The sequence below is a fragment of the Alosa sapidissima genome, chromosome 8, assembly GCF_018492685.1.
Source record: "Alosa sapidissima isolate fAloSap1 chromosome 8, fAloSap1.pri, whole genome shotgun sequence".
In the NCBI taxonomy this organism is placed as follows: Eukaryota; Metazoa; Chordata; class Actinopteri; order Clupeiformes; family Clupeidae; genus Alosa; species Alosa sapidissima.
The window spans coordinates 16,825,731-16,851,892 of NC_055964.1; the positions used below are offsets into that span (position 1 = coordinate 16,825,731).

The window sequence follows — 26,162 nt, forward strand, 5'->3', positions numbered from 1 at the left end:
AATGGCAACTGTCCACAGCTTACAGAGTGCAATTCAAATGGCAGAAACATTCTTGGTCAAATGTCTCAAACCATCAACGGACATGGAGACATTTGACGACCTGCGCATTGCTGCGTTCGATAGTAATGCCCTTAAGATGGACTTTGAGAGGGCCGCTTGCACCTCAACTAATGCAAGAAAACATATACAAAGAGCCTATTCAACAGCAGCTTTTGGGTCCAAGCACCATTTACAGACACCACCTTGATCTTAAATGCAGATGCTTATGGTTTTATAAGAAAGGGCAGTTTATTAGTCCCTGAGATTGTAATCTCAAAACCTGAAGGTTTACCAGATTCCTGCTCGTGTGGCAAGTGTGCACACAAGAATGGGTGTCCCTGTCGGGTAGCTGGTATCCGTTGTTGCAAGTACTGCAAATGCAAGGGAGGCTATAGTTGTACAAATCCTATCACTGAATGAGGTCTCATCCCCATACCTGGACTCGTTGGGACCTGTTGTGAAAGTTTTACCTTGCAACACAGGGAATAAACCTGTTTTGTATTTTTCACTTTAACGTTCCAATGATAATAGCAAGGTTGGATATAAACTTAGTTTTTGCCAGGCAACATTGTACCAATTTCATTGTTTCATTGTAAGAACAATGAAAATCAATATTTTACAGATATGAAGTTATAATAATACAAATTATCAGTTAAAAGCTCCATAAATCTCCCCAAACATTCTCCGGTACAGTATACACACACACACAACCACACACACATATCCATGAGTTTGCACACTTACACCTATGCATACTCATGTACTTGCAACTGACTTTCTGAAAGTTTAGTAAACAATTTGTCTCAAAAGAGAAACACAGGGGGTAGGCCTATAGCAAATAGAGGGATCAGTCAGGCCTCAAACTACAGGGTACAGAGTAGCAAGTCTGCAGCTTCACAGCAATACCAAAAAGCCATGGATGTTGGTATGATAGTCAGGGCACATACTCAACCATAGTGATGGCATTCTATAAAACTTCATGAAGCACACTCATGCACTTCACATATACAGATGTTTCCCTATTAGAATATTTGGTATGGCCATATGCAAGTCCGTTATGGTTCAATGCTGCCTCAGGGCAACATGCAGTTTTTTGTAATTTCCTATGACACCTACATTGATATGTTATGAAAAGTTGTTGTTATGTTATGAATAATACATGTTAATGTATACCTGATAGTCACAGTTGATAAAAATAAAAGGTTCCTAGGGTTAACCTTTGAAATTCCATAGAAAATGTTTGGGGTCATTTTTGACCCCACGTATGGAAAAGTGTGGTACTGATACAAAAAATGCAATTACTTAAAAAATATACCAATTAGATACAAATCCAAATGGTCTTATGTCAAAGACAACCTATTTGAGGAATATGTGGAAGATTAAATGATAACAATTTAAAATTACCAAGATATTGCAAAAAAACAACCGCTGGGGTCATTTTTGACCCCACTTATGCATCCCTTGTTTGTATAATTTTCCATTCAATACAGCACAAAACACAATTAAAAATATCAAACCAGAATTCGTACACATATACATGGTCGTTGTAAACATTGTGATCACCTCATAAAATCTGTACCTTTAAGAATGTATATGTATGCATATTTAATGAGATATTGTTTGCTAATTTGCATATTTTGTTTTATGCATATTTTATTTTATTTTTAAGACAAAGTGTAATACAAAAGTATTTATCTTAATATGAAGATTAAACTGGTAGATATGTAGAGAATATCTATAAAGGGAAAAAAGTCCCAGTCACCTGTAGTGTGATAATAGTGTCATCTGTTGTGGTCATTTTCAGGACTTTCGTCCCGGGTAGAGATTTTGGCACACGTCCCACGTTGTTCAATGGGGTCATATTAGTCTATAACAGTTGAGATATTATCCGCTAAATGAAGTGCATAAAATCTTACCCAGGACCTAGACTAAATATGCTATGCGTTACAATTACAGCCTAATGTTTAATAGCCTAATCTAGGCTACAAACTCTCATACTGATCATTGTCTGTCTGATAGGTGTTTAAATTTGGCAAGGCATTGCATTCATCCTCAATATAAGCCTAGCCAATATTCTTCCCCATGCCTCAGAGCAGGTGGTTATAGCTTACATTACAAAAACTTAAAGGCAGGCTATTTGCAAAGCATCATGAATAGCCTACTTTGTGTGCCAACTGGGAGGCTGTGGACAAGCCTTGATGGCCACGGATGTACGGATGTTGAGGATTTCACTCAATTTACCTCACTGTTTTTATATATGAGCTGTTTCCGGATCAGATTCAGAGCATGATCAGATGCATCAGAAATAGGCTAGCCTATAACAAATTGAGATAAACTGATAGGCCTACCATCTTTTCAGCAGGATTGGATGGGTTATAACCCTATGTCAAAGTAGCTAGAAACTGTTAACCTAATGAATGATTATTTTTCTTGGATTGGCTGGATGACCTATAAGTATATCACTTTACTTTTGAGGCTATTCGCCTTTTGAACTTGAATATGCTCCAAGTCCCCTCCTCCATCTTCTCCTAGAGAAAATTGCCCCTCGGGGATAAATAAAGTTTTTTGAATGAACACAACCGCGGGTCCCACATCACCCAGTAGCCTATTACGTTTAACCTGATTCATGACTGTATCTTAGATAGATAGGTAGATAACGTTACTAGATAGAGTCTTGTCTTGTGGGGAATAATCTTCAGCATTATAATTTTGACATTTTCACGCGAGTCAGAACAAACAGGAAATATAGAAATAGACAGTGAACTCTGGACTGGGACCACTCAGCAGTAGGCTAGTATAGTAAGTGGGCCGACCTTGTTACCAGGCTGCGACCAATCATTGTATTCTTCTCTACTGACATCAAACACAACGTGAGCAGCGGTACGAGCAGTGCGACGGGATCTGTGCTAGTACGTGTGCCAGATAAGTCTGTGGAATTTTGACAGATGGACTGGTAAGTAACTAGGTTAATATAATTGTTCACTTCCAGGCAACAAGTCTGATTTGTCAGAGCAAGTTATTCCGCAACCGAGTAACGTTAGCATTTGTACATGAACGTTCTGGCAAGCATGCTAACATTAGTTTCCCTAACAAGCTAAACTACGCTCCAAGCAGAGACTCCCTGTAAACATGACAGTAGGAGGATGCTAGTTGTAGCGATTGTACAACAACTTAAGTGTATTGCAATCTATGTCCGCTATCTAACATGTCGGTTTTAACCAACTCTTTGGGCCAATCTGCGAACTTCAGCTACCCAGCTGGTAAAGTAGCTAGTAGCAAGCCAATGTACTGTGTCACACAGCTGCCCCACGGTTAGCTAGCTAACAGTTATCTCTTAGCTAACTTGCTAGCAAGCCAGACAGCTGTGTACCTGCATACTTTACATTACATTACATTACATGGTCGAGTTAGCTAACTGACTTTGTAACCATGGCTAGCCCATGCCAGTGTGGCCAGTCTTCTAACAAAAGCCATGGGGACATTTATCTGGCTAAAGTTTACGTCTAACGTTACATTTTGACAGTGAAGCAGCTCTTTGACATGTCAAGACCTAGGCGAACTCTAACGTTGGATAGCATTAGCTGATTGTGTCGTTAACGTAAGCACATTTCGCATACTTTCGAAGTAATCTACCTTACTAGTTGTGACAAAAGAACGATAAATCAAGTTTAGCATGGCAAGGAATGGCTTGCTGAATATAGGGTAAAGGGCAGTGACACATCACTGTTTTCCCCCTGCTCCACAAGATGATGTCAGCGTCCCTTTTATTGAAGTTAGTAATAAAAAAGTACGCCGACAAACTTGTGTCAAAAGAGGTATCTTATCTTCTGTCATAATAAATGTATACAATACAGTGAGTTGTTATTCCCCATTTTGGCATTATTTGACAGACATGACAGTGTATGAAGCTGAGATCAGTCTTGCACGAGTCCTCAGGATGTGTTGCAATTGGTAGGTCAGCAAGTCAGTGTGCCTGGGCATTTTGATGTGACTTTTGGTGTCCCAAAATGGTTGAGAAACTCTGAATGATTTAGACTACTCCCAGAACAAGTTTCAATTGGCAGTTAATTCACCACAGCCTATTTGCTCTGTGTGCCTTGTACTGTCAACTTGATGTAATGTTTTTCTTTGAAATACTCAATAAGGTCATATAGTGGTGATAGTATGTTGGTTGCATGACCGGTTATGAAACAAATTTTACCTTTATGCTGTCAACCAGGAGAACATTTCTATGAAAAAACTATTTTCACTTTTTAAAAAAAAAAATGAAATTGGAGGTCACTGTAGGACAGAGCCTATGCTGGTTATGAAATGCAGTGCTCTCTATGGAAGCACTTTGTGTGAATTGTTCATGCACACATCCCTAGGAGAATGGTGAAGCCCTAGCCGGATTTATCCAAAAAATGTGAACTTTGAGTGTGGCTACAACAGGCTGACACTGTATGATGCCCGTGGTAAATAAGGAGTGAGGAGATTGTGTTTAGTTTTAATTGTTTAAGGTCAAGCAGTGTCAACCTTCCAGGGTCTTTAATCAAAAGTGAACTGAACATAATTAGTGGGTTTCTTCTTTTCTTCTCGTGTCTCTGTGACACATGCAGGCCCTTTCACAATGTCCCAGAATTGATTGTACCATCCACTCTATGAAAAAGCACCTCCTGAAAAAAGACCCCCATGTGTATCATCTTCTTCAAGTTTGACCCACGGCCTGCATCCAAAAATGCATACAGGTAAGAGTTGAAAGACCCACACAGATTGATTTCTCTTTCTTTCAGCACCAGATCCAGTTTCTGCCATTTGCAGTGTGAATGAAAAGTACTGACAAAATAGTAAGACTATTGTTAAACATTTAATTGTCTTTATTTCATGTTTCATTGCCATTTAAGTATTTAGACTTTCTTATGAAAAAAGCACCTCTCTTTGGTCAGTGAAGTTTTTCCATCTTGCAACTCACTAACAATTGCTTCATTGTTTTGAGACAGACCTTTGACTGAGTTTTGTCAGACCTAAAGTTCTCCACCCAGTCTGCACCAACATCTGCTGTAGCGGAACTTTCCCACAATTCCATTTGATCTGTCCCAGGGAAAGTCTTGGAAGGTCATGTTGGCCTATGGCTATGGACCAGTCAGTAAATAGACCTGACTGAGTGATTTTAAGCAGAGCTTAAAACAGTCGCTAGGACTGAAAGAGCTTTACTGTCTGCCCCAGAAGCCATGTCCTAAGGGGAGGATTTAAAACCCTATATGAACAGGCTCTGTTGCCAAATCATGCAAGACAGTGCATGCCCTTTTTTTTTTTATCTAAACAGCAACATATTTCCTGACATGCAAATTCCGTATATAGACCCATGTAAAATCCCAGGTTGAGAATTCTACCAAGGAAATCAGCACTGCTAATTGCAAGCTCATGGCTGGGTTAGGTTCCGCTACACATAACACTACTAATGTATTTCTACATAAACATTGTTCTGGACAAACTGTAGTTAGAATTAGGGTTGCAAAATTCCGGGAATTTTCAAAGTTGGAAACTTTCCATGGGAATTAACGGGAATATATGGGAATTAACAGGAATAAACGGGAATTAATGGGAATAAACTGGGAATTTTTAATATGGAAAGTTAGTCTATAACAGGGAACTTAAATGTAGTGGACAAAACCCCATCTAGAGCATAATATTAGTTAAAACAACCTGATTTAATGCAATTTCAATCGAATTTGTACCCTGCACATCAGTCAGTCACATGCACACAGCAATCAGCATAGGCTAGACATAAAGGAAACCTATGGTGCGTTCATGTGCATGGGAAAAAAAGGTTCCAACCAATCGGATTTTGTTGTTGAGTGGTGTGGTGTATCTTGAGCAGTTCAGTGTTGCTAGTTTAGCATGCTAGTAAACAATAGGCAGAGAATGGGATTCCCACTAGCATGCTAGTTAACTTTGTATGCTAAGCTAAGCGAAAATACAAACATTCAAATGAAATTGCTTATTACGAAACAAAATGTTTGTTTATATATGAAACAGTTTGTATGAATTACCCAAAAATTCACAGTTAATTACCATAAATTCCAATTAATTCCCATAATTACCTTTAATTCCATTAAAGTTTCCAATTTGGAATATTTCCAAAATTCCCCAGCTTAACTTCCCATGGTAAGTTTCCGGAAAGTTTCCGCCCCTTTGCAACCCTAGTTACAATCCTTTGTACTGTGGGTTGATGGAAATAGATTTTTCCTCCTTTCATCTATGGTCTCGGGATATTTTTGAAACACTGTGCTATGCTATGCTATGCTATGATAAATCCATTATAGACTTTACATCTGTGCTCATGGGAATACAACCAAACATGAGACACCTGGCTGCCATGCAGCTGAATGTGGGGTATTTCAATCACCTACACACCTGTTGTCCTGTTGTAATTACACTGCAGTGGTTCACAGCTGCCGACAAATGATCCTGCTCCCAGGCACAGTCATTAACGGAGAACGTTTCTGGAACGGCGCTCGCCTGAAAATGGTCGTTAGCCTTTGACCCCTGTTAGGCATTTAGGTTAATTTATCATCATCATCATAAAAAAAAAGCTATTGTCCTTTTCAATGATTTGTCATTACAGTTAATAGTAGCCCAATTTGTGCAATACTCTTTGAATATGGATAAAATGCTGTTCATGTCTCCCTCATGTCTATTAATTTAATTGGTAGTGTTTTAGCTCCGATGTGAAGCACACTGTTTTACTGCTCCAGGATACAAATGAAATGGCTGGAGCCCTATGTCTATGCTTTGTTTCCTCCCTGTAATTGAAAGTGAAAGTGAAAGTCTCTGCTGGGTAGAAAAGACCACTGACTAAAGATGCACATCATCCTCTGCGGGGGTCAGTGCTAAAGGGGATAACTCCAGTGGCATGAATGTAGACTGTCTCTCCAACGCAAGAAGTTGTCTAATTGGTTAAGTCGTGGCAGATCTGATTTGTGCAGGTTGACTGCAGGTAGAGGTCAGTAGTGAATCATAATAACCTCACATGTGTCCGGAGGAGGTCTTCTGCCCCTGTTCTGAGTAGGAACATGACCAAATGCAAAGGAGGTACTACTGTTACACACCATATATTTCTGAAGGACCGACACTCGTCATAAAGGCTAATTGAAAAAATGGAAATATATGCCTTAGGAATATATCACTGATGGTCTTTCTTGTCGGTACTATATGGCCTTCAAAACATTTCCCATGAGGAAATGTATTAATATTCAATGTCAGTGTGAATCCATAAAACTGTTCATAAATCTGTCAGTGTTAGCCTATGCAGTGAAGCTGTAGAACGGTATTGTGTATTCAGTTAAATTTCATGCCATAGACATGTCATGTCATGGACTACACACATGTGTGAAGGTGCTCTTGGGAACATGATGGGAAATGTAGGCAGCCGCATGACGACTGCTACACCGCTAAGAAGAGGTCCTCCACTGGCACGTTCTGCTGTCTCAGCACTGACATAAAACACAAGCCAAACATAGATAGAGTGGATGAGAGGCCTAGAGAGAGAGAGAGTGAGTGTGTGTGTCTGTGTGTGTGCGTGCGTGCGTGCGTGCGCGCGCGCGCGCCTGTGTGTGTGTATGTGCGCATGTGTGTCTGTCTGTGTGTGTAGCGCGGGCTGCCAGTTGTGATTCATGGACAGTAGCAGCACATTAATGTGAAGTCCCTAAGTCATGCACCATTGCTGTGCTAAACAAGTGACAGTTGTGCAGAGCTAGTAAAAGTCTCCAAAGATTAATGTCAAATGCAGCATTAGGCCGAGCAGTGATAAAGTTCCTGTTCGGGTCTGTAAATGCTATGGACCAAGTGAAGCAGCACTTGGCACCAACTTTTGTTGGAATTACTCTTAATGGAAAATACATTGGACATTGCAGTGGTCCTAGGCAGTAGTGCTTTGTCACTATTAAACTATTTTAAGTATTCCCTCCCATACTCAGCTCTGAGGTATTGTAATGTTTAATCAACAACTGATTCGGACCATGTCATTTCCGTTTTTCATTGGAGGCAACAGCCAAAAAAATGCTCTCTGTTCACCCTTGATGATGAACTGCACACCAGCCACAGTTTTGAGCCCATATGCTGCAACTAATCTGGGACATTCACATGGCCTTTGCTTTGCCATTAAATAAAAATGATGTAGGCACATCACACAAGAGTGATCTAGGACTCTGACTCCCTATGCTGGAGCCGCACTGGCAATCAATGTCAATCAGTTGAGACCAATTAGCCAATACATCACTCTAATGAACCCTGGGTCTGTGATGGGCATTGCTGGACTGAGCGGAGAGATGGAGTGCAGTTGCTATGAGGATCGAAAGAGGAAGGGTTTCTTTCTTTCTTTCTTTCTTTCTTTCTTTATGCCTTTCTTCTTAGCCTCCTTTCTTCCATTGTGTAATGCATCACCACTTTGTTGTGCTTCCATTCATCCATTTGTATTCAGCTAATTCAGAAACTGACTTTTGGAGCCAATAGCTAGTGTAGTTGATGGCTACCAGAAGCAGAGGACCTGCTGGCAGCAACAGTTTTTTCCCCCTGATTATTTTGCTGTCAGTGTTTAGGGTGGGGATTGTCAAAGAATATATACCATGTGCCATGATGGATTCAGATCTATTACTGGCATTGTGCACTGTGCATTTTATACTTTTGCTCCGTCTCTGTCCACCCTTGTGCAGTGTAAATCATACATGTAATCACTATGTTTAATTTGACCCTAAGGTCATACAGTAAGATTCTTACTTTTTAGTGCTTGATTGTCCTTTGTAAAGGTTTGATGGCATTTTTTACTTACCTTGCATCACTGGCACTGGTACATGTCCACGAAGAGAGTTTGAGAGTGTTAGGAACAGGAAGGTGTTTCATGGGAGGAGCACAGAGTAGTGTGTGGAATGTTGGAGACTCCAGCTTAGCCATCTCTTCCCACAGCTGCCTCTGCACAGCAGGAGGAACAGTCGTGCTCTCATGCCTTGCTCAGACTGATGAGCACCGGGCGTGCAACCTCCAGGGTTTGCCAACTCTGCACTTCTCTATCTATCTATCTCTCTCTCACTTTCTTTCTTTCTTTCTTTCTTTCTTTCTTTTTTTCTCTCTCTCTCTCTCTCTCTCTCTCTCTCTCTTTCTCTCTCGGCCAAAGGAGCATGGTCTCTGTGGGTTTCTCGGGGGGGGGGATATAGCCTACAAATTCATTCAAGACATCAACTGCAACAATAAAACAAGCTGTGAACTTGGGTCATGGGCCTTTAAGCTTTAATGCTGCTTGTACAGCCTCAGTGGCAGAAATGTGTGGGTATTTTAATCTTTTGTAGACAGGTCTTGGTCTTTACCAACTTCCATTATTATTAGTCTGCCAAGGTTATGTTTTGTGGTTTATTTATTTATTTAATCAGCAGGATTACCCTTAACATGGGCCAAAGAAGAACTCAATAAATCACATCCATTTGTATCACACCCAAATAAAAGGCATAAATGAAAAATGATGGATGAGGCATTTGATTTGGCCTTGGGGAGGTCTGTGCTCTCTGAGTGTTCTTCTGGATGTCTGTCTGATGCCTGCAGACTTGCACGCTGTATGTGATGTTCTAACACATGTCCTTCAGGCTGATCTTGGCTGCCAACCGAGATGAATTCTACAACCGTCCGTCCAAGGCTGCAGACTTCTGGGGCTCCAGCAATGAGATCCTTAGTGGTGAGTACAGAACATTTCTGACAGCATCCATTACCCGTCTCTGTGCTCTGAGAGGAGACCTCCCCCCTAACTCTCTCTCTCTGAGCTCTGAGAGGAGACCTCCCCCCTAACTCTCTCTCTCTGAGCTCTGAGAGGAGACCTCTCCCCTAACTCTCTCTCTATTTCCCTCACGGGATCAAAAGAGTATACTTATTTGTCCGTCTTTTGCTAACACTTGTTTGGTAGCCGCCTCAGCAAGACTTGCTTTACAGCGGCAGATATTGGTTTCCATGTCGACAGACCTGATTTAAAAGGAATTAGTGCACTGCAGTGTAAACGGCCCACTGATTCTCCCTGTTCTAAGCAAGCACTTCCACATTACCACAGTTTGCCTTGACTTTATGCAGCATAGTAAAACCTAGGAGTGAAGGCAAACAGCGGTAGTCAGCACATAGTGTCTCTTGCTGAGCGGTAAGGGCATTGCCTCAGACAATTTTTCAGTGTGAAATTTCCGTTACTCAAATGTCCTCTCACCTTGCAGTTGTTGTAGATATTTGCTGTTATTTGTTAGTCCACTGGACCATTGCTCCTCCGTGCCCTTGCTTGACTTTCAGGCTGACGTGCTCGAGGGTTGGAGGACGTATACCCATTTCAACAGAGAAATCACATTGTCGGCACACGCAGTCATCTCAATCTAGTTACTAATCCTACTCATGTTAGTACTCAGTACTTTCACTTCATTTGAACTCAAACTGACTGTGTCCATCCAGTTTCTCAAGATTACATTACATTAGGCTGACACTTTTTAACCCAAAGCAACTCCCAACAAGGGAAACAATCAAGGTAGAGTATGATATGGACAAGTAGCTGGGTGAGCAGCCAGTGTAGCTGGGTGAGCAGCGGGGTGACATGTGCCCTTTTGGGTTGGTTGAAGACCAGGCATGCCGCCGCGTTCTGAATCATCTGAAGGGGTTTCACTGTGCAGGCTGGGAGACCTATCAGGAGGGCAAGTTGTGAGATGATTATGGCCTGTACCAGGAATTGGGTAGCATATTGAATCCGGTAAGGCCTGAATTTCCCAATGTTGTTAAGAGTAAAACGGCACGACCAAGGCAACATGATCGAAGAAGGTTAGTTGGTTATCAAGCATGACTGTTACATTTCTTGGAGCCCTGGTAGGTGCAACAGACAGTCAATTTTGATGTTGACGTGACGGTGTGTAGTAGGTTTAGCTGGGAGGACCAGCATTTTGGTTTTTGTGAGGTTTAGCTGGAGGTGGTGTGCCTTCATCCATGTAGGTATGTCTGAGAGGCATTCAGAGACCCGTCCAGAGACCAAAGGGTCATCAGGTGGAAATGACCGATAGAGCTGTGTGTCGTCTGCATAGCAGTGGTATGAGCAGCCGCGCGATCAGATAATCAGACCCAGCCAGGTGGTGTAGATGTATAACCGATGACTGATACCTGTTATCATATCACCGTACGTACAACACTTGCTTCCTTGACATGCACTGAAGGTCGCTAGTGAGATTTAACATCCAACATGTAAAATCTGGCACTCAGCAAGCCAGACGCCAGGTGTATTAGTACGACAATTCTCCTCAGCAAGCAAGCTTCACTGCGTCGCTTTATTCCGCCTCTCCAGCCCGTTTACGCACACTGACAAACTGCTTATTTACTGGAAGGCATCGAAGCCGTGAGGAAAACTGCCTTTAATTGACTGATGACCCTCTGCTCTGATGCACAATAACGCATGGCGCACAAATCAATCACCCCGTCCCACATGCAGCGAAGGCAGCGCCTGCTGCTGTTTGTCTGTCTCGCCCTCCGCCCGTAATCTGGGGGTCAGACACCAATAGGCGGTGTTTAATTGATGACTGCCTTTATGTGGTTCAGGAACCGTAAATCTTGGAGCTGACATCGAGGGCATTATCTGTCCAAGGAGGGGAGATGACCGCCACAGAACACCAAAGGACTGACACAGCGTGTCACTGAGTTTTTTTTGCGATGGTGCTCAGTTGTTAAACCTTCCAAGTGGAAGTCATTCAGCAGATGGACTGTATTTAAACTGACCAAAAGGCATAGCTTATAGTGGTGCTCAGGCTGCTGGGGATTTTCCAGAGTGCTTTTAGAGCAGAGAAAATACAGTACAACCATGGTGGCGTATCGGTTTCCTCAAAGGCTTTTAAGTCTCCAAAACAAAATGCATTGCCTTCTAATTGTCTCATCTTTGCTTTGCCTTTGGGGAAGCTGTTGAGTGTGGATAGCATCAGTTTCCATCACCACATGCAGGTCGAGAGGCCACAAGACCAGTTTGAGTGTAGCCTCAGGTCATGTTTTGAGACCATTGCCCATCACTATACCACACACTTCCTGTCATCTCTACTCTCATGCCAGTAAGGTTACAGTATAGTTCACAAACTATATTACTTTGTCTTCTTACCTCGTTCTCTGGGTAGTGAACTACTCTTGACCTCGTGTTGCCTCACCCACCAATTGAACATCCAGGTGCTCTGTGTTCATCTCCAAACATTAGCCTATCTATCATCCTGAAGCACTCGGTGCACTACAGAGAGCACGTAATTGGCACGTCGGTGGTCATAATCATTTCGAGAGCCCATTTTCATGTAAAGGGCAGATGGCAGGAGTGTTCGTTTGTACGGAGGCTCTGCCCCTGCCATCCTGCCAGGCCCCGCCTGCGCGCCGTTAACAACAAGTTGCCCGAGAACAGAGCGTGTTCAGATTAGAGTTCAGCTGCTCTGCCTGTCTTCAAAGGGCCTCTGCTCCCTGGAGGGCCCAGATCTTGGCGAGACATCCGTGCTCTCCGAGGTTCTCCGCTCTGCCTGTCTTTGTTTTTAGTTGCTGCACCAACTACGTTGCTGCTACCTTTTAGGGTTGCCCTTTCTCTAGGATCTGAAGAAAAACTGTGCATTTTGTTCCTGATCAGAGGAGGTTTGTAATGGCCATCTGTTCATTGTGGAGAGTAAACGTTCACTATGTGTCTTTATGGAGCAAGGGGAGATGTCCCAAGGTTTAACTTTTGTTTTCTTTTTCTTTTTCATTCTCTCAAATACTCCTAGCTCGGATACGGTTTGGCTCATGATATTTATATAGATGCTACCCTTGCTAAGCTTATTTATTTTTATATATATATATATATATATATATATATATATATATATATATATATATATATATATATATATATATATATATATACACATACAGTTAAGGACAAAATTATTCATACCCCTGGCAAATATTGATTTAATGTTGACCAATATGTTTGTTCTGACTGAAAACGACACTGGTGACTTTCTCAGAGTAATCGGTAACACTAAAACAAGAGGCTACATTAAGATTCTGGAGAAAAAGATCAGGCAGTGTGCCAAGAGACTTGCCACAATAGGTGGAATTTGACCATTAAACCACACAATGATCCAAAACATACAGCTAAACAAGGGAAGAAATGGTTAACAGAGAACAATGTTAACATTTTATAATGGCCCAGCCATAGTCCAGACCTCAATTCGTCAAAAAAGTGAGCATCAGGCCAGAGTGATGGCAAATAATCGTTCCTGCCTCAAAACCAGGGTTGCTGTGAAAAAGGTGTGGTCTAGAATTATTGTGGAGACATGGAGAGGCTTGGTAGGTATCATATGAACCATTTTGAGAGCTGTGAATGCACATAAAGATGTTTCCAGTGATTGTTAAAAAAGGTATGAATAATTTTGGACACGTCATTTTTCATAAAAATGTTAAAAAAGACAAAAACACTTCTTTTTTGTCATGTGGCAGTGTCATTTTCAGTTGAGAAAATCAACTTTAAAACCATATTTGCCAGGGGTATGAATAATTTTGTTATTATATTTGTTATATATATTTATTTATTTATTTCAACCCATGGTCTAGGTTGAAAAGGGTGTCGTTTAAAAAGTGATATACTACACCTATGAAGTAGATCTGGTAAAAAAAGTTTAATCGCCGTTCCATATCAATGCTTATGAATGGTAACTATAACAACGATAATAGGCTGACGGTTGAGCCTGGAGGCAGGCTTCGCAACAATGGAATCAACTGTAAACAGCTGAAAAAAAACTTAACGATTTTAGCTCTTAAACTTATTTAGTATTAATAATTGATTTCATATTTATTTATTTCGTAAGTGACCATGGTATAAACGGGATAATGCCCTTCGATGTGTCCATTATCAGAAATAAATGGACTTCGCGGAAACTTCGTGTCGGACGGTTCACGCCTCCGCGTCGTCCATTTATTTCTGATAATGGACACCTCGTCGGGCATTATCCCTTACATATATATATATATATATATATATATATATATATATATATATATATATATATATATATATATATATATATATATATATATATAGCTGTTACTAAGCTTACTCCTGTGTCAATGTGATTCAAATGTGTCATGGCTGCCATCTCTGGAAGGCCTGGACCTGGAGGAGGGGAAGGAAGGTGGCTCATGGCTGGGGATCAGTAAGAGGGGCAAGCTGGCCGCACTGACCAATTACCTGGAGGGCCGGCAAAATCCTGATGCACAGGGAAGAGGTGAGTCTGGAAAACGGGCTTCGGTGTTTTAGTCAAGATGGCTGCTAATGTTGTGGAACAAAATAACAGACAAACCTGTGGCAAACTTCCTGAATTTTGTGTCCTTATGCCAGCAGAGACTCAAAGCTACCACCAGGTCAGGAACAACAGTAACGGGATATACTCCACTTAGGCCAGCTGCAGACTGCCCTCGTGACGTGAGCGTGTCCGCTGCGTGGCGTGTCCGTTTTTATTTCGGCTCCCATGTAAACAGGTTAGAAGTTGCACACTGCCTGCGTGACACACGCGGCTCGAGGCCGCGCTGAAAACGTGTGCATTCTAGAAATAGGACCGGCGCCTATTTTTCACATGACACGCATGCGTTTCCATTCAAAAGAGAAAGTGAAGAGATGTTTTAATAGGCAAGAGGGGCCGCCGCCGCAGCGCCGCGTCAGACACGTTTCTGGTGTGAATAGAGATAGAAAACTCCACGCAGCCGCGACGCAACTGACACGCCACGCTCACGCCACGCTCACGCCACGCTCACGCCACGCTCACGCCACGCCGGCAGTCTGCAGCCGGCCTTACACTAATGTCTAATGTCTAATGAATGGAGAGACCATCCCACTTTCTTGGTTCTGCTTGTTGTGTCTGGCTTAAAGTATCTCGGCCCCAGTCCCTCACCAGCTGTCTGCTCTGGATGTGGATCTGTTGAAAGAAAAAGCGTGTTAGTCTAATGATCAAGGCTGTCTAAGGCAGCCTAACATATTTAAATTGATCCCTCTCAAAGCCAGATTTCTGGCATGCATCTGACAGAACAGGTTTTTCGGTCTGTGTCAATTGGTATGACCTTTGTACTCGATCAATGAATAATTGGAATATTCGTCAACTATCAAACAGGAGAGCAGGTGAGAGAATGAGGGTAGAGACAAACATCTCCAGCGTTCTGTGTTAAGTTTTGATGGAAAACTAAGAATAAAAGAGAGAGTAAGAATAAAAGCTGAGACTTCATTTGCTAATTGTTTTCATAGATTGCAGGGCATTGCATGTATTGATTGTGGGAAAAAAACATACATTGTGTGCACCGACTGTGATGAATCAATACAGGCATAAATGAACACCTTCATTAATCCTTTTTCAAATGCACTCTGTGAACTAGGCAATGGTCGTTTTTCTCCTAGAACTTTGTTGTTTTTTTTCTCCCCCAGGCTTTTTGGTGTCCAACTACTTGACGGACAATTTGGACAGCTTCTCTTACCTTCGCAAGGTGTCCAACGAAGGGCATCTCTACAATGGCTTCAACCTCCTAACGGCAGAGTTCAAGTGAGTGATCGCCCAGGCGGGATTGATATCGGGAAATTGTCCGGCCTTGATTGAGTGCAGTTCCTCCTTAAACAAAAGAGACGCGGTGCAAAGAGTGCAGGGAAGATTGTTTTGTGAAGCAGAAAAGTTTCAGCACTTGCAGAAAAGAAAAAGCCCAGTATGTTTAAACAACTTTCAATATATTCTTTTTTAACAAGTTAAAAACAACTTAACTTCTTTTTTTAAAATGTCGACACTCCATAAATCATTCTATTTGTCAAATAATTTTGAGCGTTTAGCCAAAGACTTTACTAAGTTTAAGTAGGATACAAGAGAAGAAGAAACATCCCCAGTAGACCCTGGATGTTTAAAATATTTAGACATAATATTTTCTTGAGAAATGGCATCCTCTACATATTGGCGAAACAGGCATTATATTTCTGTTGAGCTGATCTAAGGACTCTGATTCATTGGAAATGTGGATAAGTGTATCTCTCTCTCTCTCTTCTCTTCTCTCTCTCTCTCCCTCTCTCTCTTCTCTCTCGCTCTCTTCTCTCTCTTTCTCTCTCTCCCTCTCTCTTCTCTCTCTCTCTCTCTCTCTCTCTCTCTCTCTCTCTCTCTCTCTCTCTCTCTCTCTGCGGCTGCTTTATGGTGGCGGATCAGAATGAAACAGAGATGGCATTGTCCCCATCTCTTGGATCGTTGAGAGCGAGTGCGGGCGCTCGGGAACAGCCACCTGCTCTCTCCAGACTGAGACGCGCTCAAGAAAGCCCATTTAGAATTCACTCTGAACACCTGTCTGTGCTCTCACTAACCAGGCTTCTGAGGGACCTTGGAATATATATATTTTTTTATTATCTCTCTCTCTTTCTCGCTCTCCCTCTCTCCGCTGAAAGAAATGTGTTTAGTTGATTCAGTAGGAGGTTCCTGTGATGTTTCTATACAAAAGACAGAGGCTATTTATTCATTTGCATCACTCTTGTCTCTGAGCTCCTTCTGTGAAGGGCATATCAAAGTGCTGTCTGAGAATATACCACTGGTTCAAACAAGAGCTTCATTCATTTGCATGGCGGGGAGTTCAAGGTGAATGGCTAAGTTTCAAAGCCACAGTTTCTCTTTATTTCTCACACCTGACTGAGAATTCCTGCTGTTAAATAGTTTGGAGGTGATCTATGTTTTGTGATTGTCTTTGTCTAGCTCCCCATTTCTCCTCCCAGATGGGGCCACGCATGCAATATGCTTTCCCTCCGCGTCTGATCCACACTTAATCTCAGCAAGAAATGTTTCATTTTGTTAGAATGCCATTTGGAAAACGAGGGCAATCGTATTAAGTGAAGTAACAGCTGTCATCTGTGCGCCATGATCTTAACAGACAAGATGGAACACATGCACAAGATGCTGGGGAAGGTGGGGGGGGCGATGGATGAAGTCATGTCTCTGTAGCAGGTGATTTATTCCATTGGCTGACCATCATCTGGATGTTGAAATCAATCCATTTCTCTCTGTCTGGTCCACGCCGGCGGCTCTGCCTTGTGCAGAGAACATGACGTATGGATGCTGACAAAATAGAGAGAAGGGGAACAGAGCAACAGCTGTGTTAGCAACTGCCATTGATTTGTTTGGCTTTTACACACACACACACACACACACACACACACACACACACACACACACACACACACACACACACACACACACACACATATATATATATATATATATATATATATATATATATATATATATATATATATATATATATATATATATATATAACACAACATCATTATAAACCTGTTAGTTTCTCATGAAGTGTCATATCTACACACAGCACAGCTCAGTTGGAAAAGCAACACATGCTGTAAATGCTAATGGCGAGTGGTGTGGAAATCTTGTGTTTTACCTGTAGCGGGATTGATGAGGTTGAGAACACAAGATGTATCAAGAGTATACTGTACATGGAATAATGGCTCAATCAGAAGATTTGTTTTCTTTTTTTTCTTCTTCAGTAATCACACGCACGCACACACACACACGCACACACACGCACACACACACACACGCACACACACACACACACACACACACACATATATATAAACGCATGCACACACATACATTAAAGGCACACACACACATACACACGCACGCACACAGGCACGCACACACACGCACGCATAAAGACACAAACACATGAACACATAAACACACACATGCACACAGGCATGCACTGACACACAGGCACACACACTCACAGACACACACGCACACACATACACGCACATGCATACAGTCACACGTACGCATGCATGCGCACGCACGCACACACACACACACACACACATAAAGACACACATGCAGGCAAGCAGGTACACACACACACACACACACACATAGGCATGCACGCACACACATTCACACGCACACAAATACACATAAACACACACACACACATGCAAACACACACACACACAGAAGCACACATACACAAATGCAAACACACACATGCACACACTCATTTACATACACAAAAGTTGCAAGAGTAGGGGATGGAGTAGGAGATTATTTTTGCGGAGAGAATGTGCAGGACTGAGCGGCGGTCATATTTATACATATAGCTGTATAATAATCATACAATAATCATAATTGTAATCTCAACAATACTAATACTACAATTTACTAGAGATGCACCGATAGATCGGCTGGTGACCGGAATTGGCCGATTTTCACGTGATCGGCCATGACCGGCGACCGACCGGTCAGTCTGAGACATGCCGATTTTATGCAGGTCAAATGCACTCGCGCGCCACAATTGTGACGATACCCAGCTGAGTTTGCAAAGTTTGAAAAAGCTAGCAACTAGGCCAACACTCAGGGCTAGATGTAGGGCTACAAAGAAATATCTACTGGGCTACTGGGTTTTTTTCTATGCAGCGAACGCTGTGCTTTGCCATATTGCATGGAATTTACTAAGCTGTCACTTCATTAGGCTACGTAAACGGCGCTCATCACTGACCATCCTTGCCGCTAATTGCCTGCCCACTGCTGAACCACAAGCGCAGCTGAACGGAGATAACCGATTGCGACATTAAAAAGAATCAAAGTTTAGCGATCATAGGCTACATGATAATAAGATGCCAACAAGTAGCGACATACAGTAGCCCTAACAGTTCTACTCCTCTTAAAAAAATACTCGAACTATTTACTGCACGTAAACTAGGGCTATGCCTTACCCTAGTCTAGCAGATTGAGAAGTGGATGTTGTGAAAGTGAACAAATGATAACCTATTAGAAAGGCAAACAAAAGTTAAAGTTGCTTTTTGACATAGTAGCCTACAATGAAGAAAACTGATGCTCTGAATACTGAATCTCTGAAAGTTTCTATAACCTAATTGATGCATTTAACAGGAATTTGGATTCAAGTTTTTCACGGCAAAACAGACGTGCGCTGTTTTCATGGTGGAGCACCTAATCGCTATTAGCACTTCTCCTTCCCTGTGTTTGCGTGATGGCCTACTCCCACATTTCCCTGGCTCTCCCATAAATGCATCAATGCATAGGAAAATATGTTCATTGGTAGCATGTTCAAATGTATCATGAAAATTGTTCTCATATTAAAAAAATGGTTGTTCCATAACAGTGCATTTATATTAGTAGTCTGTGAAATGAATGTCCCAGGTCCCACACTGGGAAGCATTATAGTTTGATACTGCAGCTGAAGTTAGACTTGAAGAAGAATCTGTCTGCTCACGGGTTCCATTTTTTTAACAGCCATTTCATTATTGATAAGTTGATTACATTTCTATGTTAACATGTTAAATTAAAGAAAAGATAGAAAATAGCTATTTGTGTTTGCTGTAAAATGGTTAGAAGAAATTAAATTGGCATCGGCTAAAATCCGTATCGGCAGGTCAAACTCGGAAATCAGAATCGGCCCAAAAAATTGCAATTGGTGCATCTCTACAATTTACTACTATAGACCCTTTCAACAAGGTAAACAAAAACAATGCTTGAACGTTCTATTTGGGCCCCAATCTACTTCCTCTCCATTATGATAGCATATGGAATGTTAAAAAGGAAGTCTTGTGGGGCCAACTATGATGCTGATAATGGAACTCTCTTGAAAGGGTCCATAGAACTTTTGTTAAGTGCTATTATTACAGGTGCATCAGATTTGCTGATGGCTTTGTATAACACAAATCAGACACTTGTAACTTACTGTAATTTAGATAATTGAACAATAAAGAAACATGCCTATATCTAATTTCACCGATAGTCTGTTCAGAGTTGCACACCACTGACTACCAAGACCTTTCTGATCTGATGGAATATTTGTATGTGTAAGCAAAATTAAGACACGTGCTTTAGAGTAGAGCTTTTTTCAACGAAACACTGATGAAGGAAGGTGTCTACTTAATAACCCCAGTGAAATGCTCTCGAAAGCTGCTCTGTTGGTGATTTTGTTTTTGATTGTAAATAGGCTTGGTTGTTTATTGGTCGCTGTGGGAAAAGCACAAGGAATTTAACATTTCTCCTGAGTATATCTGAAATGTAATATTCTTAACTTGGACTTTTTATGTCTGCGAATCACATTAGAGTACTGCATTATGTTGGCTTTTTAGTAGTGCTGCAATAGAAAATGCAGTTACTAGGCAATGGCAAACATTGACTAAGTGATTAATAGCAGTCCCAGTGAAGCTGCATGCTAACTGGTTGCTGATTTTGCAACATTCTGGAATTGCAGCATAAGAAACAGCTCTAGGTTCTCAGTACCATAGAGTGTAGAGAATATTACACCCTCTTTATGTAGCTGTAGAGGCACGGAAGCCTTCATGTAAAGTGCACTGAAAAAAAAAGCCAAAACATTTTTGGTGCATTTTAAATCACCTGACAATTCACCTAAAAGCATTACAGATAAGCTGATAAAACCTCAATGATGAATTTGAATCCAGGTCGTATCACCTGGATTAAATGATGTTTGACTTCTGGTTTCATCTTCACATGCAGTTTTTTTTATCATTGGAGTTATCTGGGCCTGTCACGTTTGGCTATCGCTTGGCTTCTCCCTTTTATCTTGGGGGTCTGAATCTGTATTTTGAAATGTGAGTAAGTGACAGGCAGGAGATTATTATTTCATATCTTTTTCACACTGCACGTTTCATATACTTCCTTCAGTGCTGTTGATTATCTATGCAGGCTTCCAAGCACTTACAAACACTGCCATTAATAAATTATAATTTTCTTCGGGAGCTCTGTAGCAGCATACGCCTGTTTTTAGACACACAAAGTAATCCACCAATATGAATAGATGCTGCACTGTCTTCACACAAGTATATGTCTTATGTATTTAGTGGTTTTAACATTTTTTTTCTTTTCAGAAGAACTTTAAGCAGGTAGTGGAATTCTGTGTCACATTTGCACTAAAAGAAAATATGTAGACGATCTGCACTCAACTGGTTTACCACGTTGCCTCCATCAAAGAGAGTAGCGATAGATCATGAAATAATCATAACTGTGGTTAATATTTCGTTTTCCTGTCTGTGTGCCAGTTCTGCCCAGCGAGAAAGCCCGCCTCGTTTCATTTCCATACTCCATGGAGAATGGTGTGGGTATCCTAGCAATTGCACAATATTTCCATCAGCACCATCTCCAAGGCCTCCACGGTTCTCCGAACGTCTTCAAGGGTGTCCTCTGCAGGAACTACTACACATCATTGCCTGTTTAAGATATGGGGTGGCTATGGATGAATAGTAAGGGAAATAAAGGAGGACATTGAGATGTTGAATAATATATAAGATCATATAAATAAAAACACATAAGACATAGAACCTTGTACTTCACCAATGTCTTTTTTAGGCTCTGAATGCCCTTATTAAGTATAGTATAAGTATACTTTTTTGATCCCTGCATTTAACCCAATCGGTGAATTAGTGAAACACAAACAGCACACAGTGAACACACAGTGAGGTGAAGCACACACTAATTTCCTGGCGCAGTGAGCTGCCTGCTTCAACGGCAGCGCTCGGGGAGCAGTGAGGGGTTAGGTGCCTTGCTCAAGGGCATTTCAGCCGCGGCCCACTGGTCGGGGCTCGAACCGGCAACCCTCCGGTTACAAGTCCAGAGTGCTAACCAGTGGGCCACGGCTGCCCACAAAGTGGGATTGTGCTGAGAATATCAGTACACCCCTAAATATGTCTGTAATTAAAGTTGAAGTTTTTTCAGAACCAAGGTGTTGCTCTAGTAACAAAGCTAAACAATACCGTTAGAGATGCCATTGTTTATTTAAGTAAAGCTTCCAAAGAAATCCAAAGTCTTCAATTATCTGAGCTTGTGGAATCAGGCTTTTTATCAAAACTGTATGTTGATAGTAGTTATTCTTTATTTATTGATGTCTGTGGGTGATTTGTCAAAATTGATAGACTATTACAATGGTTACATGGTTTGTAGCATGTAATGATTAGATGTGCTTTGCGATATGCTGGTTGTCAGAGTAAGGTTGTTCCTGAAAAGGGTCTGCTTATATTCATTTACTGTATTTATATCTTCACCTTATATTATAGATCAGCTTTGTGTAAGTACTTTCCTTGTAAATGTTTTTCGCTTAATAGTCTAGAGTGTTTCTCACCTTAATACATAATAGATGCCCCTCTGTCCCCCTCTTCACCTCTTGAGCCCGTCATGAAGCATGAGAGAAATACAAGCAGATGTCAAAGAGGAGTTGACATGCTGCTCATTACAGAAGCCGCATGTGTGAGGATGTCCTACTGATAAGTTGTCGGGCAGAGCGAACTTCAAAGCGAACTTCAAATAAATAAAAACTCACCAGAACTTTCTCCTTCTGCAGTCAGACATGCAGACATCCTTTTATTGTACCATCTCAGCTTAAGACAGCTCTGTGATAACTAAACCACTGACCTGGAAAAAAAATAAAACTGGGATCAGCTATAGATAGTTAAATCCCCGAACGCTCGTCTTCATAGTGCACAGAAATGAATGCGAATGTGAGAGTGCTTTTCATTAATCCACTCGGGAGGAAGGAAGCTAGTTTAACATCACAGAGGAGGTAGATTTGGATCTTTTGGGTCTGTATCTGTTTGGATCTGTATCTTGTCCAAATCTGTGAACTGTACTGTCCTTGTACCTGCATAAATCATTCAAATACATGTTTTTAAACATGAGTTTAAAATAATAATAATAAATGTGCAATTGGTATATGCACTGTGCTAGTTGATGCATGTTGTATGTACGTTTTTATTTATGAAAACATTATGTAACCTTTTCAAATGAAGAGTTTAGTTTTCCATGGTTTGTTAAAAACCTAAAACAGTAATAAAAGTTTTATGCAGACGCCAAGCTCTTTGGCCTGCTTGATTATTTTTTCCCATTGAGTAGTTGTGCTCAAGACACAGTCTATTTGCCGGCATGAATGCCCTTTTCACAGTTGCTTGTTCCCTTCCACTTAATTGTCAACTGTGGCATAAACAAATTTGCAAAGCAACACTGGTGAATTTGCCTTAATTAATCAGATGGAATGAACATGTAGAGGAGCAGAACCCTGAATATTGGCCTAATTTAATAAGGCCTGGCTTTCCGTCCCTCGGTTATTTATAGCAACTCAACACAAACATGTTTCATTGAAATATCCCAGCACCTCGCTGCTAATAAGATTGCGTAGAGCTGCACGCAGAGTGGACCGTGGGGAGCTCTCTCCTGCCTCCGAGCAGAGCTGTCGTTTGTGTGGTCTGATTATCTGTGTGCGTTTGTCAGGTTGATGGCTCTGTGTTGGCAGCTATGCTAATGGCCACCCAACGATGATTGAATTTTATGACAATAGCGTTGGTTATGAATTTTAATTACTGTTTTGTTTTTCTAACCCACAGCCCCCCAAATCAAAAAGTCTCAAAAAGTCTAAAAATAACTCATGGATTTGCATTAATTGTTTTGTCGACAATGCTGGTGTGTGGTAATCATTGTCGGCTTCCTCTTTCTGTCTCTTGCAGGGCCAATGAAGACACGGTGTGTTACTATGGAAACAAAGGCAGTTCGGAACCCATCCGTCTGAAGCCAGGTTTGCTCAGTGTCTGTGTGTTCGTCTGAGCTCTCTGTCGTGTGTGTAGAACGCAAACACGCGCATACGCTCCCTGATGCGAGGCATGTTTGTTCAGTTACGTCCTTTCTTCACACCACTTTTTTTTTTTTTTTTAAAGCACAGAAAGACACGAATGCCACAGCCACGTGTGTGTGTGTGTGTGTGTGTGTGTGTGTCAGCCAGCCTGAGCTCTCCAGTAGTGACCGCTCTGGCTGTTTCAGCAGGAATCTACGGGCTGAGTAACTCCCTCTTGGAGACGCCTTGGAAGAAGCTGCAGCACGGCAAGCGGCTCTTCTCCAACGTGGTTGGGCGCACACTGCCCCCCGATGGCATGGTGCAGGAACTGCTGCAAATTCTCAACAACGAGGACCTGTGAGTGAAGTCTCTCTCACTTGCCTCCTTTGAGGAAAGACCTCTGGGCTTTTTAGAACAAGTCTCATTTCTTGATGTGTTTGTTGTGCATGATGCTGTTTTTTTGAAACACACACAGCACACAGTGTACACACAGTGAGGTGAAGCACACACTAATCCCGGCGCAGTGAGCTGCCTGCATCAAGAGCGGCGCTCGGGGAGCAGTGAGGGGTTAGGTGCCTTGCTCAAGGGCACTTCAGCCGTGCCTACTGGTCGGGGTTCAAACCGGCAACCCTCCGGTTACAGGTCCGAAGTGCTAACCAGTAGGCCACGGCTGCCCATAAATCATCATGGTATTCAAAAGTTTCTGGTCATGTTATATCATTTGGTCCTTTGAACTTCATCTCTCTCTCTCTCTCTCTCTACTTCTTTCCCCTGTGGCATATGTTCTGATTCTCCCTCTTCTCTCTTCCTCTGTTTCTCCCTCCTCCTCTCCTCTCCTCTCTCCTTCTCTCCTCTCCTCTGTTCCTCCCTCCTCTCCTCTTCCTCAGACAGTCTCCTGACCCAGCGCAGGAGAGTCAGGGAGAGGGCTACAGTAAGCCCATGCTCCGCTCGCTGTCTGCTGTGTGCGTCCGAGCCACAGGATATGGCACAAGGTGAGCACCTCTTCTCAATAACGATCACTTAACTGGCAAAAAAGAGTTATGCACTCCTCTTTCAAGAGCACCACTCACCCCATCCCCTTTCAAGTGGACTTTGTATCACAGTCTATAACACTGTTCTATTGACACGTTCAATTTTTCAGGACCAACACAATTATCCTCATCGATGCAGCAGGGAACGTGACCTTCACAGAGCGCACCATGATCAACTCGGACATCAGCCGGTGGAGCACCAACTCGTTCCAGTTCCAACTGAACGAGGTGAACAACGGACGAATGCTCGGGGGGGGATATTACGATGTGCCTTCTTGGAAATCTCTCCCCACCTCTCCTCCTAGCCCCACACCTCACTCTCACAAGCCATGACCGCCTGTGTTACTGCATGAGAACGGAGGGTGTAAGGTAGAAGAGGTGGAATCCAAATGAGTTGTCACTGCTTTGTGAGCCGGACTGGTTGCACTATAGAAATCATGTTATGGAAACCATATGTAAGCTTTGCTTGGATATGCTGCTGAAGGTGTGGATACAACAGAGCTACATCATTTATAATTACAGGATTTTTGTTATCATCACATATTATTTGAAACAATATTATTATCATGATTTTTTATTGAATAGAAATAAAACAATATATCTCAACAATGTGTGGACTTAATGCTTTCTGCCAAAGAAATTATGTATTTTCCATTTTGGAGACTAACAACTAATGTAACTTTGATGTTGCTGTAATGATTTGATTATGGATTGTGGAAGGAAATGTGATACCACAGGATAGATGAGAGATTCTGACCGTTCTAAAAATCTCCAACCATGTTAAATTGAATCAATCAGTTCTCTTGATCATTGACTGGTAAATTTCAGTAATGATGTATTGGTCCACTTTTTAGGCTTCACTGGACAATGATGTTCAAAACTACATGTTAAGTGTTTACACTGAAGCAAAGCTAGTTTTTACCATAGTGGCAAAAAGGTCTTGGACTATGATGCAATTCTTGGCAGGAAATAGGCTCTCCTAAATCAAAAGAACTTTGAAGCAAGAGTATATTTGAATTGTATTGTTCAGGATAAATCATGAGAAACAGAGGTGTTGTCCCTTATCCCTGTCCCACACCCCTACAAATTGTTGCACACTTTCTTTGCTTTCTGGGCCACACTGTTTCTCAGTAACACCAGACAGAAATTTTCCTGACTTTTTTTGTAACCGTAGGAATGGGAACACTGAGTGTCCTCTCACAACTCAGGAGACTATTCTGAAACGCAACAGTTTACCCATCATGCCTTGTGAATATGTTAATAAAAAGCACTTCCTGAAGCAAAAACTATTGGTGGACATTTTTTATTTTCAATCTAATAGTTACAAAAAAAATACTCACAACTGATTTTCTCTTCTCTGAAGTCACATCCAGGGATCCTCTCAGGGCCTTACTGTACCTCGCCTTAGAACTTTGGTGCGCTGATGTGGCATTTTGTTTTGCA

The 26,162-nt window shown here is 41.8% G+C and overlaps 1 protein-coding gene across 2 annotated transcripts; it reads left to right on the forward strand.

The window, feature by feature from the left end:
- Positions 1-2,649: 2,649 nt before the first annotated feature.
- tango2 (transport and golgi organization 2 homolog (Drosophila)) lies at positions 2,650-26,005 on the forward strand. 2 transcript variants are annotated; one of them, XM_042099667.1, is made up of 9 exons: positions 2,650-2,992; positions 4,638-4,766; positions 9,654-9,742; positions 14,184-14,303; positions 15,491-15,605; positions 23,585-23,652; positions 23,895-24,045; positions 24,576-24,680; positions 24,830-26,005. In XM_042099667.1, the coding sequence occupies exons 2-9, from the start codon at positions 4,711-4,713 to the stop codon at positions 25,050-25,052; spliced, it is 927 nt and encodes a 308-aa protein (XP_041955601.1). In that variant the 5' UTR covers positions 2,650-2,992; positions 4,638-4,710; the 3' UTR covers positions 25,053-26,005. The 2 variants fall into 2 exon arrangements, with proteins under 2 accessions (XP_041955601.1, XP_041955602.1); XM_042099668.1 differs by having other exon boundaries at positions 2,652-2,992; positions 23,898-24,045.
- The last annotated feature ends 157 nt before the right edge of the window (positions 26,006-26,162 follow it).